At 38.8% G+C, this 15,513-nt stretch overlaps 1 protein-coding gene across 3 annotated transcripts in view; it reads left to right on the top strand.

Annotated features, from left to right (window-relative positions):
* The first annotated feature begins 4,989 nt into the window (after positions 1-4,989).
* GORAB (golgin, RAB6 interacting) overlaps positions 4,990-15,513 on the top strand; it is a 23,932-nt gene continuing 13,408 nt past the window's right edge. Inside the window, exons 1-2 of one of the 3 annotated variants that reach the window (XM_021719231.1) lie at positions 4,990-5,149; positions 14,062-14,411. Coding sequence is in view for 1 of the 3 variants with exons in the window: in XM_008071446.2 (XP_008069637.1) it covers positions 5,014-5,149; positions 14,062-14,407 (482 nt within the window). In the remaining 2 variants the exon portion in view is untranslated. The remainder of the gene's footprint in view (positions 5,150-14,061; positions 14,412-15,513) is intronic. The other 2 variants (XM_008071446.2, XM_021719232.1) reach the window with 2 other exon arrangements.

The following is a 15,513-nucleotide window of genomic DNA, read 5'->3' as shown; positions in this document are numbered from 1 at the left end:
GCTAAAAGTTCTCAGAAAGCTAGAAACAGAAAGGAATTTCATCAACCTGATAAAGGGTTGTGTGATGTTAACTAAAAACCTAGTTAACATCACACAATGCTGAAAGACTTCAGGATTTTCCCTTAAGATCAGAAACAAGACAGGGTGCTTGATCTCACTTCTGCTCAACACTGTACTGGAGGGTCAGGCCAACGTGATAAGGCAAGAAAGAAAAATCTGGTTAGATTGGAAAAAAAGAAGTGCAACTGTGTTTATTTGCAGACATGGTTGTTTGTGTAGAAAATCCAATGAAATCTCCCCCCAAAATCCTACTGCAAACTAATAAGTGTGTTTATCATGGTTAGGAGATACAAGATTAACAAACTTAAGTTAATGTTATTTATATGTAGCAAAGCACTTTAGATTGTATAATTTACAAACAACAGAAATTTATTGCTCACAGTTTTGGAGGCTGGGAAGTTCAAGACCAAGATGCTGGCAGATTTGGTGTCTGGTGAGGGCTTGATCTCTGCTTCGTAGCTATCTCTTTGTTGCCACACACTCACAAGGCAGAAGAGACAAGCAGGCACCCTCAAGCGTCTTTTATATGGATGCTAACACCATTCACGAGGGCCCTGCCTTCATGACCTAATCATCTTCTAGAGGTCTACCTGTTAATACTATCACACTGGGGATTAAGTTCCAACAAATGAATTTTGTGGAGGACACCAACATTCAGACAATAGCATATATAGATACAAAATAATTAGAGATTGAAATTAAAAAATCCCATTATTTATAAATAGCATCATGATATTAACAATTTAAGGATAAATCTAACAGAGATGAAAACCTATTGCCTTGGAGCTCATAGCCATATTGAGTTACATACCAGAGTGGCTAGCAACCCAATCCTAACAGAAAATGAAGGAGAGCTAGATATGGATGTCTATAGAGTGACTTTCATGGGATACTTCTTTTTATCTGGTGGACAGCCTGATATCTAGTTGTCTGACCAGCAACCAGAGATTCCCTCACAAGAACCTGTTTTAACCAGCAGGTACCCTTGTGACTCTTGTCTGACCCGTGTCCATCTATGCCTGCCTAACCATTGCTCTGGCACTGGAAGCAGAACCCTGTGTTCTCCCTGGAGTCCTGGGGAAAACTTGGGGTAGTTCCCTGTTCTTCAGATAGAAGGTACAAATGAAAAACACCACCATAATAGGAAACAAGCTCAAAAATTCTTACTTACAGATTCTGGACAAGGAGGGCAAAAGATTGGGGAAGGCAGTCTTCTGACTCCAGGTTACAGAAATGAAGAGTCAGGCAGGAAAGAGAGATAGGCAGGCAACTGGTAGGGAATAGGGTATAGGTAGCTTTAAGTTCAAAGGGAAATCCTGGTAAAGCCATAACCTAACCTCTCAGTGGGAGAGATGTCTTCTAAGTTCTTATCTCTGGTTACTAGCTTGAGAAATTGTAACTATTACTGTAAAAGTAATTAAGAATATAGAAATGTGGGGGCACTATTTAAACAGGGTGGTCATAAAAAAATCGATGTGGATGTTTAGGCCAAAATCTAAATAAAGAAGAAGGAAGAATCAGCAAGAAAAGGTAAAGATCATAGTCAAAGGAACAGCAGTTAGAAAAGCCCTGGGTAGGCAGCAGTGGGGTAGGGGCAGGAGAGTCTGGCACATTCTAAATCACCAAAGAATGTCAATTTGGCTGGAGTGTGGAGTAAAGGGAGGGACAGCCAAATCATAACATAAGAGAGGTGGGCAGGGGTGAGATCCTGTAGGGTCATGTAGGAACTGGAATTCAGACATGATTCGATTTTTTATTTTAAAAAGATTACTCTAGCTGCTCTGATGTAGAATCAACTGCAGACAACATTATAGTCTAAGTTGTCACAGGAGGTCCTTTCCCATAAACACTTAAAAATGCTGAATACTACATGTCTTGTATAAACTAAAAAAATATATCACAGAAATTATAAGAAAGTAAAAGAGACACAGAAAGGGGGACTCTACCTAAATATACGTCCTAGGGATTGGGATTCTGCCGGAGACCAGCTTCAGCAGGGTTCAGGATACCCCAAAGGTGGAGACAGCGTCGGCGATTGTGGGGAAGAAGAGAGAAAGAAAGAGACTGGACTCCAGTCTAGTGCAGAAGCGAATGTGTGTTATTGGGAATTACAACGGGTCTTTTATACACAAAGTCAGATGTGAGAGGGGCGTCCCCCACCCACCAGAAACCTTAATCCATAAAAACTTAATCAATGATTGCCTTTAAACCCTTTTCATATGATAATCTTAAAATCCCATAACAAAGGATAACCTAATCCGTGACTGACATATTCTATAAACCTTTTTCATCCTAAGCTGATTGATTTATGCCAAGTTAAACAATTCTGTAGAAGCTTAAGTATTTACTTTACAAACGAAAGTGGCCCATCCCAGAATGTTTGGAATGTGGCCCAGTCCAAAGTTCACAGTGGGCTATCTGCAAGTAACCCAGCCGCATTCTTTCAACAAAATGGCTGTCTTCTAAAACTATATTCTACAATTTACACCTTCAATAAATCCTAAGATCATGACCCAGAAGCCTGTGACCAATACTAAGGCTCTTAGGTGTGACACGAGTTTGAATTATAAGTTGTGTGAAAGCCAAAACTACAGTTTGCGGAAGAATGGGAGCAATGAGTTTCTAAAGTTAGCTTGTGTCCGTCCCAGCCTCAGAGTTTTTATGTTTTGAGCTCACAGGAGCTTAATCTGGTTAGTGCTGAGTAGAAAGGGGGAGGAAATGGGGTCAAATAGCTCCCAAACGCATCCTAGTGGTCTCGGGGTCAACGGCCCCTCCTGATCCCTAACGCTCAGTGGGCCTCCATGGCTGGTTCCCAACAGGATTCCTACACATACTTGAAGATAAGATTGCTGAAATAAAGTTGAAAGCCTGGAAACGATGGGATGTGATCACAGAGAATTAGAAAAACATTGTCTACTGCTCTGGAAAAGGGGGTTGCTATCTGTGCATAATATTATATGTATTACATATATATATGTTCTCCTTGCCCAGGATCTGTAAGTAATATTTTATATATATACATATTGTAATATTTTTTTTGTGTGTGTATATTTATATATATATATTTATATAATATATATTTTTAAGGCATGTAAAAAAATCCTGACACCTGAGGTCTGTATCATGTATGGAAGTGGAATCCAAATTTCTATTAGAAGCTTAAAATTTCACCTTAGTTTAAAACAACGGAAACTTCCAGAGCCCTGTAAAACCAGTCTGTACACACTCTCTCAGCCCAGGGAACAGAACTTGCACAGAACAAAGAACTTCTTTGAAGATAAGCTCCTACTAAAATACTATATAATACATCACTTGAAGAAACCAGCTACAATGAGCGAGAGCCAACAGAAACAACAAACAGGAGACTGAGAACCTTGCAAACTGGAAATTATAATTTTATACAGATGGATGCTATTATCTTTTACTATATCTCACTCATGGTTTGGTTTTAACTCAGGGCCAATGCAAAACCTTTTAAAATACCATAATTTCCATCTCTATTAAGACTACTGATCATTCTTGAAATTCCCCCAAAGTGAACTAAAGAACATTTATTCATAAAACTCAACATGGGGAACACAAGGTGGTTCAGTGTTATTAGATGAACTAGGTGGCTGTTGCCTGCAAACCGAATACTGAATTAACTCAAAAATTGGCACTGATCCCCATCTCCTATTTTGGAGTTATAACCTATACCTTTAATGTAATTTAGTCTATGTTCAAATACTGGATGAAACTGTCTCCTGTAATCCTTTTGGACGGCACTTTAGTTTTTAAAATGTTATGAAAAATGAGTCCGCATTTAAAATGAAGCGTCTGTGGCAGCTCTAAAATTTCAGAAACGACTTCACCACTTCTTTGAGGTTTAAAAGCTCAAAGATTACAAAGGAAATTCGAAAACATCCTCCACTTTCTGATCACTTACTAAATCTGAATTACTCTTTCAACTTTTTTCTTGGTATGGCTTTATTCTCCAGTCTATTCCTTTCTGTTTGTTTGAAAACATAATATCGACACATTAAAGTCAGAAAGTCACACCTGGGGTTTTGCAATGTAGCCTAGATAAGGAGGCGTTTTGCTTTTACTGCAACATAATGAAAAAAGAAACATGACAATTGAAATAACTAGTATCTTTTAAATCATCCTCAATGTGTATCTTGACGCCGGGCATCGTTCAATCTTTGAGATCCTCTTAAAGTTAGGACACGGAGGCCTAGAGATATTTGTGTTCAAGTCAAAACAGCTTCGGCATCAGGACTCCAGGTAGGAGCCTAAGAAAAGTCTTACATAGTCTACTCTGGACACAAAAACAATGGCGATGGACTCTTGGAGAGATCTATTTCCTGAGAAACCCCTTAGGAGAAAGGTGACATATCAGCGGGGAATCATTCACAAAGGAAACATTAACAGGAGAAATCTGGGAGACGCTGCGGACTGCGAGGCCAGGTTACGTCAAACGAGCCTGTTCCCTTTTCATGAACTATAGCCAGCTCTCTTAAATGTTTCTTCCTCATTAAAAACCTAAATATGGTCTTTTGAGCCAATCTGCAGGAGGCTTCCTCGCCGTTTTCTCAGCAAAAGGCGCGGCTTCCCAACTGCCCCGGGACGCAAGGCTAGCTCGCGGAGAACCCCAAGGGGCGGTCACGCCTCTCGATCCCGCCTCCGGCTCGCAGCCACTTACTAACTGCCTGTTTATCTCCACCCTTATTCCGGTCACCCTTTCCCCTCTTATCTCTTGGAGCGATTAGTCAACGCTCATGAGGCACTGTGAGAAGAGCAGAGGCGAGTCAGGGGCCGTGAATGTTTGCGTGGTCAGGTATCCTTAGGCAGTTTGTCAGGCACTGCGGAAGGCAGCGCACAAGCGAGCGGGACTCTGACGCCAGGCGGAGAGGGCCTTGCGTTCGGAGCTCGAAGAGCTGATTGGCTGACTGGCCGCGGCCGAGAGGAACCCGGATGTGCCTGGGCAGCCGTGTTGGCAGTCGGGGCTCCGAGGTTTGGGCACCCCGGGGGTGCAGGCAGCCGGGGCGGATGGCGCAGGGTTGGGCCGGCTTCTCTGAGGAGGAGCTGAGAAGACTAAAGCAAACTAAAGGTAACGAGATGAGCGTGCAGAAGTTTCATTTTGGGAGTCTTGAGAGGAAGGGGCGGGGCTGCAGCTTTTGAGGGGCTGGGGTCGTGGAAGAACCTGTGTGAGAGGATGGAGCAGTAAGTTTGCGGACAGCACGGATCGGGTTCCAGACATGGATGTACCTGAAGCCACGCGCGGAGGGGAAGCCTGGGGACCTGACGTGTTTTAGGAAAGAGGGACCAGGAATCCGTTCCAGAGACTCGGAGGAGGAAGTGAGCCTGCTGCCTGGGGTCTCCTCCCGGGAGGATTGCTGCACGAACCAGTGGTCGGAGGGTGGGGAGGAGGGGCACACGCTGTACTGGAATTGTGATGGATTTCTAGAAGCAGATAACCATTGGGAAAAGGGGAGCACTGAGGTCTGAATAAACGCAACAGTTCGGTGCTTTTCATGATACATCTGGGGCATTGCATTCACTTCTGATTGCCAGATGATTTTCGCAGTTCTTTCTAATTCTTGAGAGTCAGCTCACCGAAAGGATCTTGAGAGGTTAGATGGAAGGCTTCGTATTACATTGTACAAAAAGCCTTACTGACGTCGGGGTAAACTAAAATCCTGTGCTGCCTCCTCCCGCTTTATAATCATTGAATGGGCTTGTATTTAGAAAAAAATTAATGAGCGAATTAAGTTTGCTGATACTTGATGGAAAACGCTGAGTGATATGAACTGTGTTTTGCTTATGGTTGAAATTTCATAAAAATCTGTATGGTGACCCTGGTGTTACCATATGTAACTATTTTGAGAGAAAAATAAATCCTGCCATGCTTTTTATTAGAGTTTGTGGGAAAATTGGATGTTGCTCAGGTAGCCTGTGCATTTTTAGCATAGATGTGAGACTGATCTAGGGCTGACAAGTGGAAAAGGAATTAGTGTTATAGGGCCAGTACAGATGATGCAGACTGGACACGTTTTGATTGGTTCAGAGGTCTTTAAAAGCTCTATAATACATATTATACTACATTGTGTGACTGACTTTATCTGGCTTGATGTATTCAAATCGTTTTGCCTGGTGTTTTCAACATCCATTCACATATTCCAACTTACAGAGTACAAGCACCCTGGCTTCTGATCTGACTCCAATAGTCTAGTGAGCAGACAAACCATAAAATAATGTAGTAGGAGATGTACAGGAGCTTGCTTTAGAGGTAGGAGGAACCTCACTGTGCTGGGGTTGGATGGAACTCAGGAAGATTTCACAGAGTTTATGTGTTAGCAGAGGTGATTTTTCCAGAATAAGGGAGATTTAATGCTTTTCTTAATGTAGCATTCTAAATTAAACAATACATTTTGTCATGTAGAAATATATTTTGAATTATCTTTGCAATTTGGGGTAGATGGAGGTTGGCAAGAACCCAAACTTCAAGGTCCATGGTTTGAGACAAAAACATGGACACCAAATCATTAGTGTGTCACCACCTTGATGACAGAGAAAGCACCTTAACATTCTTGTATACTTATGACCAAATACAGAGATTGGCATTTAGAACTCCCAGATCTGTGTGCAAGTCTTTTCACATTGTATTTCTCATTTGGAAAACTAGAAGATTTTAGGGTCCAAGTAAGGCTGTTCCTCAGCCTGAAAAGTATAAACTAGGAAGATGCAGTTGGTTGCCAGCAGAAATAAGGACAGCAGTATATACATTGAGGAACATGGTCAAGAATATAGTTAACAATTCTTACTTATTATATTAAAAAGTTGAAAACAACCAAAATGTTCACTAACCAGGGATTAGATAAATAACTTGTGGTATATTCATCTAGTAGGCTATTGTACAACCAGTGGGAATATAGTAACTGTAGCCATGTGCATTAATATGTATGTTAATATAATGGGTGTAATTATAGTTGACCCCTCAACATTAGGTTGAACTGTACAGGTCCACTTATACATGGATTTTTTTTTTCAGCTAAGTGTCAATAGAAAATACAGTATCAAAGAATGCAAAATCCCACATATACAGAGGGTCAACTTTTTTGTATCCGCAAGTTCTGCAGGGCTAACTGCAGGACTTGAATATGCACAGATTTTGGTATACATGAGGGGTTCTGGAATTAATCACCTTCATTTGTTGAGGGACAACTGTATATATAATATATTCAGTCATGCACTGCATAGCAACATTTCAGTTCACAATGGACTATATACACATATCCCATAAGATTATAATACCATATTTTTACAATACTTTTTCTGTTTAGATATATAAATAGCCACTATTGTGTTTCAATTACCTATAATGTTCAGTGCAGCAACCTGCTATACAGGTTTGAAGCCTAAGAGCAGTAGGCCATGCCATATAACCTAGGTCTGTAGTAGGTGATACCAACTAGGTTTGTGTAAGTATACTCTTTTTTTTTTTGAGTTGGAGTCTCACTCAGTCGCCCAGACTGGAGTGCAGTGGCCGCTCCCGGCCACTGCAGCCTCGACCTGCTGGGCTCTGGCGATCCTTCCTCCTCAGCCTTCCAAGTAGCCGGAATTACAGGCATGCGCTACCACACCCGGCTAATTTTTTGATTTATTGTAGAGATGAGGTCTCACCAAGTTGCCCAGGCGGGTCTCGAACCCGCAGGCTCAGTCAGTCCACTCACCTCAGCCTCGCAAAGTGCTGGGATTACAGGCTGAGCCACCGAGCCCGGCAAGTATACTCTTAAGATGTTTATACACTGATGAAATTGTCTTGTGACACATTTTGAAGAAGGTATCCCCATAGTTAAGAGATGCATAACTACATTTGGTGGAGAGGCAAGGGAATGTGATCAGCAAAGGGTAAAATACATAAGGAATTTCAGAGGTATTGGTAATTACACATTCAGGTTAAGTCAAGTCAAGCTGAAGTAACCAATAGCCCTAAAATATGAATTGTTTAAAATAATAAAGATGTATTTTTCACTCTAGTTTCATATCTAGCATAGGTTTGCAGGTGACTACTCCACAGTTACTCTACACCATCTGTTTTCACCATAGCAGGAAGAAAAGAAGATTGAAGATTAAATATTGGCCATTAAATACTTTTACCAGTAAATGACATGTGTCACTCCTACTTGTTTCATTTTCCAAAAGCATGTGATATGACTTGGGGGGGGGGGGGGGAAACGCAATTCTCTTGTGTATTCCAAAAGAGCATTTGTGTCTATTCTTAAACAGTAATTTTATATATTTCATTCATTTTTTATTTTTTAACTTTTTTTAAATAATCTGTACAGATTGGAAGAGTATGTGTGTGACACATACATACATATATTTGATATGTGATGAATTTAATAATGAAAAAATGAAAGTGAGAAAACAGTGCAGCCACTGTCAGTTTCTAATTAAAGAAATTATTCACAAGAGTGATTTATTCTTGATAGTAGTTCTTTCCCATTTATACTATGAATATCTTCTTCCAGGTTTGTAACCTGTTTTTTCACTTTTACGTTTGATGAACAAAGTAATTTTAATATATTCAGATTCATCAGTCATTTTTTAATAGCCAACATTTCTGTGCCTTTAGAAATCAATCTCCTACTATAATATCTAAAATATACTACTTTTTGTTTTCTATTGAAAATTTTGGGGCTGGGCACGGTGGCTCACACCTGTAATCCCAGCACTTTGGGAAGCTGAGACAGGAGGATCACTTGAGCCTAGGTGTTCAAGACTAGCTTGGGCAACATAGCAAGACCCCATCACTTCAAAAAAATTAATAATTAGCTGGGAGTGGTGGTGCATACTTGTAATCCCAGCTACTCACCTATAGTCCCAGCTGCTCAGGAGATTGAAGTGTGAGGATCACTTGAGCCCAGGAGCTTGAGGCTGCAGTGAGCTATTGTCACACCATTGTACTCTAGTAAGATTCTTTTTAAAAAAACAAACAAAGGTGGGAGAATTTTTATTTTTGTATGGTGTGGATGTGATTTTGTCTTTCCTATATAGATAACTATTTTTCCCTGGGTCTATTTATTTAACAATCCCACCTTTTGCTGTTGATTTTACACCCTACCTCTGTCATATACCAATGCTTCCTACATGTATGAATCAATTTCTAGGTTCTTTGTTCTATTGCACTGGTCATTTTGTTTGTTCCTGTACCAATACCACACTGCCTTAAGCTCCATAATATTCCTAATATCAGGAGTTTGTTGTTTTTGCTCTTCTTCTTTAGATGTTTTATTGCCATTCTTGAATCTTTTCATATATAATTGTTAAAATATTTATCGAATTTCATGGAAAACAAATTTTATTGTAGTTGCATTGAATCTTTAAATCAGTTTTACCTTCGTATTATTAACATACCACCAACATGGGATATGTTTCCATTTATTTAGGTCTTCTTTAATGTCTCTTAATAAATTTGGGAGTCTTCCCTGTGGAGGTCCTAAATATCTTTTTGTTAGATTTGTTTCTAGGTAAGTGATAACTTCTGATATTGAAATATCTTGTTTTTAATCATGTTTTCTAATTTTCTGCTGCTGAAGCAAAAAATAGAAGCCAAAAGAGATGTTGATGAAAGACATGAATAGAATATCATAGAAAAGGAAGAGTGAAGAGATTTTCCTTACCATTAAAGAGCAGAAAATTACAAATCAAGAGCACAGTGAGATACCATTTTACATTCATTTGATTGGCAAAAATTAAAACACCTGTCAATATCATATTTTGAAAATAAATGCATCCATAGAAGCTAATAGCTGCTAGAGGGGATGATTCCCTTAGGAAAGCACTTTGACATTTCTCCTGGTTATACTTTATGGTCCAACAGTCCTTAGATAATAGCCAAAGTAAATTCTTGAACATGTTAAAAAAAAAAGGAGACATAACTGTGAAAGTAACAGAAGAAAATTCCTATAACCAACCTGGATGTCTATCCGTGGAAGAAGGTTGTCAGATTCTGGTGTATTCACACAATGGAATGAATGACTACATCAGCATGAACAATGTGGATGACTATTGGCAATATTATATGAAGTAAAAAAAAAAAAAAAAAGTGAATGCTTTGTAGAAATATTTGTAGATACAATATGGCTATTATAGAAGGAAGGGAAAGATTAGCACATGATTAAAATCTTTTTTGGTGATGGAGTAAGCAGGACTTAAAGGATATGGAGCAGAAATCACAAACTGATAGCTTGTTGGCTTATTAACCCCCAAAATGTGTTAATTTGACTTTTTCTGTCTCTCTCCAATTTTAAATTTATTTTTATAAGTTAATAGTGATGGTATTCATTAGTGCTGTTTCCTAGACCATCATATGCCTTTTGCTTGTTTAGTGGAGGTCCGGGTACTAGTCAAGCCACTGAATTGTGAGCAGAAGTATTATGTCACTGCTGGTCAGAGCAATTAATTGTTATAGCAAAACTTTCCTGAGCTCGCTATCCTCCCCATATCATGGTGGCTAGCAACACTCTGCATATGGCATCAATGAATAATAAACCCTTGCAATTAAAAAATACTAAGATTTCACCCTGCAGCATAGTCTAGATTTCCCTGATTCATATAGTTTCCTACATCTAAAAATCAGAATATTTTATGTAAAAATTTATATTTTAATCCTGAAAAATAATAGTGTCTGACTCACTGATCTAAATTTATTTATTTTTTTTTTTTGAGTTGGAGTCTCACTCTGTCACCCAGACTGGAGTGCAGTGGCCGCTCCCGGCCACCACAGCCTCGACCTGCTGGGCTCTGGCGATCCTTCCGCCTCAGCCTTCCAAGTAGCCGGAATTACAGGCATGCGCTACCACGCCCGGCTGATTTTTGATTTATTGTTGAGATGAGGTCTTGCCAAGTTGCCCAGGCAGGTCTCGAACCCGTGGGCTCAGGCAATCCACTCACCTCAGCCTCCCAAGGCGCGACTTACAGGCTGAGCCACCGAGCTCGGCTAATGATCTAAATATTTAAATGACTGCAGTTGACAATAGGAGACTATAAATTGCCCCTTTTTACCAGACTTATGCTGCTCATTTACCACAATCTTCTTTTTTTTTTTTTTGAGTTGGAGTCTCACTCTGTCGCCCAGACTGGAGTGCAGTGGCCGCTCCCAGCCACCGCAACCTCGACCTGCTGGCCTCTGGCGATCCTTCCGCCTCAGCCTTCTGAGTAGCCGGAATTACAGGCGTGCGCTACCACGCCCGGCTAACTTTTTGATTTATTGTAGAGATGAGGTCTGGCTGGTCTCGCTGCCCAGGCGGTTCTCGAACCTGCGGGCTCAGGCAATCCACTCACCTCAGCCTCCCAAAGGCGCGGGATTACAGGCTGAGCCACCAAACCCGGCTCACAATCTTCTTGGTATTTGCTACCTGCAGTACACAATATGGCAGACAGTTATGTTCTGTTTGTGAGTAGCCTGATTTGTTTATGTCTGAGAATGAAAAAATTAGCATTTTCAATCTTATAGGTAGGTTCTGAAAAAATGCAAAATAAAATAAAAACTATAGTAACTAAATTTCAGAGGGACTGTTGATTAAGCTAATGAGTTGGACTGAGTGGTCAGACATTTTCCAATGGTGTGAGAATCAGTAGTCAAGAGTAAGTTTCTGTTCCAAAATACAGGAGAATACTTTGTATTTCTGACTAAAATCATCAATAACATTTGCTTTTATAATACTTGTATCTTTTTTTAAAAAAAGTTCTATACATATTTAATTCTTACACCAACTTCCTGCGTTAAGTAAAACAGGTAATTTGTAACCAGTTTGACAGATGAGAAAACTGAGGTTTTGAGTAATTAACTGACTCCCCTGGGGTCACTGAGCTTAACAGAAGCAAAACTGGGACTGTGACTATAGGGCTTTTAACTGTACCTTGTGCAATTTTTAAAAAAATTTTAAACTTTTTATTTTAAAGATGTGGTATACAATTCAGTTAGGTATATAAATGTTCATTATACAGGTACCCTTGTTGATGAGGTGTACGCCCCTCCCCTGGCAGTTTCCCACTACTGCCAATCCCTTTTTTATAGTATTATAATTGCTCAAGGTCTGCTTATGAGTGAGAACATGTGGTACTCAGTTCTTTGTTTCTGTGAAAGATTACTCAATATTATAGACTCTAAGTCCATCCAAGTTGATGTGAAGTTCATAATTTTGTCTTTCTTCATGGCTATGTGATACTCCATTGTGTCCAATTCTCTTTCATTGGGCAGCACAGTTGGTTCCCTGATTTTGCTATTGTGAACAATGCTGCAATAAGCATGCATGTGCAGGTGTCTTTTTCATAGTGATTTGAGTTCCTCCAGGTATATTCCCAGAAGGAGGATTGTGGGGTCATACGGAAGGTCGATTTTTAGATCTTTTAGGAATCACCACACTTTTCCACAGAGGCTGTACTAGTTTACACGCTCACCAACAGTGCAGAAGTGTTCCCTTTTTGCTGCATCCTCTCCACCATCTGTTGTTTTTTTTAGTTATTGAAGATGGCCATCCTGACTTGAGTTAGGTAGTATTTCAGTATGGTTTTAATTTGCATTTCTTTGATGACTAGTGAGGCTGAACATTTTTTCATGTATTTGTTGGCTGCCTGTATGTCTTCTTTTGAGAAGCGTCTATTCATATCTTTGCCCACTTTGTAATCGGGCTATTTGTTTGGCAATTTAAATAATAAACTTGAACCACAGTTAGATGCCATTAAATAGCTATTGGAAGAACTAAAGTTTTAAAATAGTGAAAAGTCCAAATGCTGAAAAGCATGCAGAAGACCCAGATCCCTTATACTTTGCTAATGAGCATGTAAAATGGTACCGCTGTTCTGAAAATTAGTTTGGGAGCTTGTTTACTTAACATAAACTTGCAATATAATTCAGCAAATGACATAAATTTATACACATACATTGTACTAGTATTGTATTCCCGGTTTTGACACTGTACTAAAACTATATAAGATACTACCATTGTGGGAAACTGGTTGAATTCTTCGTGGGACCTCTCAGTACTATCTTTGCAACTTCCTTTAAGTCTATAATTATTTCAAAATAAAAAGGTTTAAAAAATGTAAAAAAAATAATAAGCTTGTGTTCCTTCAAAGATTTTAAGTCCTGTTGATAAGTTATTCATCATTTACAAGTACTCATCATAATTTCATTTCCCAGACATTTTGTAGAGAATGCTGTTTATCAAGCATATTAAAAATAATTTGAATGTGAGACACATTCTACAGTTGTCTGCCCTGAGAGGTTAACACTGGCTTGGACAATGCAAAAAAGTACAATAGAAGTAGTATTATTTTGTTTATACTTTAAAAAAAAAATTTCCCCAGTTGTTTCATCTTTCTCTATTGCTTTGCTCAGACTACTATTGAGATTAGTTTAAATGCATTGATTAGAGCCTAACTAGACTTTGTTGTTAGTTGTTCTGTTAGGTGAAAGAAGATTTAGGATTAACATTCCTAGAAATAACAGAATTTTCTCAATTGCATTTCTGTTATGGCACCTAAATGTGTGTAAAATTGCCCTAAATGCTGTTAAAATTTAAGAGAGAAGAGTCCCATTTGAAGATTCAGCCACCATTTTGTTTCACAACAGACAGAATCATATAACAAATTTGACAGAGAACATAGTCATTTCCCTAGTTTGATCAAAATTAGTTGATTCTTTTGATAATTATCAAATCAAGTTGGAAAAGCAAACTTACTTAGGGTCCTAAGGCCTCACTCACAGACAAATGGACTTTCTCTGAAGATAAATTAAGATCTGGGATTGTTCTTATTGAATATTAACCATATGATCTGAGGACTATTGGAGTTCCACAGGAAGATGGGTGTTTTTCCCTGTGCTTTAATGATAGAGAATGGGCTCGGGGAACTTGTAGAGTTATGAAATCTTAATGTTTTATTTTCTTAGAGATATTATAATTTATTACCTCTCACACAAAGGAATTTTCTTCCATTCTCTTTTTTTTATAGATACATTTGAACCACAGCGACGTATCCCCTTAAAGAAAAGTCGACAGCAACTTCAGCGAGAAAAAGCCCTTCAGGAACAAAGCCAAAAACTTGGACTTCAAGATGGATCAACCTCTTTACCTCCAGAGCAGCTGCTTTCTGCACCTAAACAGAGACTTAACACTCAGAAACCACATTTTTCTTCCCCTATTCTTCCTCTCACCTCTCCTGTTGGTGACGGAAATCCAAAGACTATTGAAAGTCAACCAAGGGAACCAGGACATGAGAATTACCATGATGGTCACAAAAATACTGAGGTTCTTCCTCCAAAGTCAGAATGTAAATTGGAGCAAAAGAAAGTGGAATTGTTAGTAAGTCTATATATCCACGAGACTTTTGGTTTTACATTTTTTTCCCATTTGGCTTTGAGGAAATGTTTAACATTTTCTCTGTTTTATATTCAATCCTAGAAAATGTGATGAATAAACTATTGAAAAATAGCTATCACCATTAAATATGCCAGGCACTCTTTAGCATTTTATATGTTTTATATCACTTAGTCTTCATAACAGCCTACAGTATTTTATCATTTTCACTTTATAGATGAATTGTCTGGGACTCAGAAGATATTATCTTTCTAAAGCTAATACACAGCTAGTAGATAGTAGAGATTTACAATTAAGCCCGTCTGGACCCAAAGTCTGTGCCCTTCACACTAACCAGAAGCAGTACTTATGTGCATAGTACCTCTTCCCAAACAGACCCCATTCTTCAGCTTCTAGACTACTACGGTGGCCCAGAAGAGGGTACTTGCAAAGAGATGTGAGGGAGTGGACAAAGGAGAGAGTGTAGGAAATTGAAAGGACTAATTATATAGTTCAGTTGCATCATTAGATTTATTTTTATTTTCTCTTTAATGTCTTGTATTAGAAGTTACTTGCATAATTTAGTTTATCCACACTCTTGTGGAAATTGCCTTTCTATGATGTGAATTTTTAGAATTTTTATAGCTTAGTTTTTTAGAAATTTTTTATAGAATTTTTTGATAGCTTATATTTTAGTATGTATTTCTTTTTGTTTCCTCCTGAGCTATCACTAATAGAGGAGAAAGGATGGCATTTGTTTTCTCTTTTCTGTCTTTCAAATTATCTTCTTTCTAATCTCAGATATTTTTCTGAGCTCTGTTGATTCATATTCTATACTGTGAGTTTAAAATGTTTGCTGCTTTGTACTTATAAAATTGGAAGATAATACATGTTTTCAGGTCTTTGAAGTTTTTCTTAAGTCCAACATTCACATCTTAGCTCATAATTTTCTAATAATAAAAAAGAAAATAGCTGGGCGTGGTGGCTCATGCCTGTAATCCTAGCACTTTGGGAGGCTGATGCAAGAGGATTGCCTGAGCCCGTGAATTTGAGACCAGCCTGGGCAACATGGCGAGACCTCATCTCTACAATAAATCAAAAAATTAGC

Source organism: Carlito syrichta, unplaced genomic scaffold (assembly GCF_000164805.1).
Source record: "Carlito syrichta isolate Samal-C Ts95f unplaced genomic scaffold, Tarsius_syrichta-2.0.1 Scaffold314330, whole genome shotgun sequence".
NCBI classification, from domain to species: Eukaryota; Metazoa; Chordata; class Mammalia; order Primates; family Tarsiidae; genus Carlito; species Carlito syrichta.
This window is presented reverse-complemented; position numbering and strand designations above follow the sequence as displayed.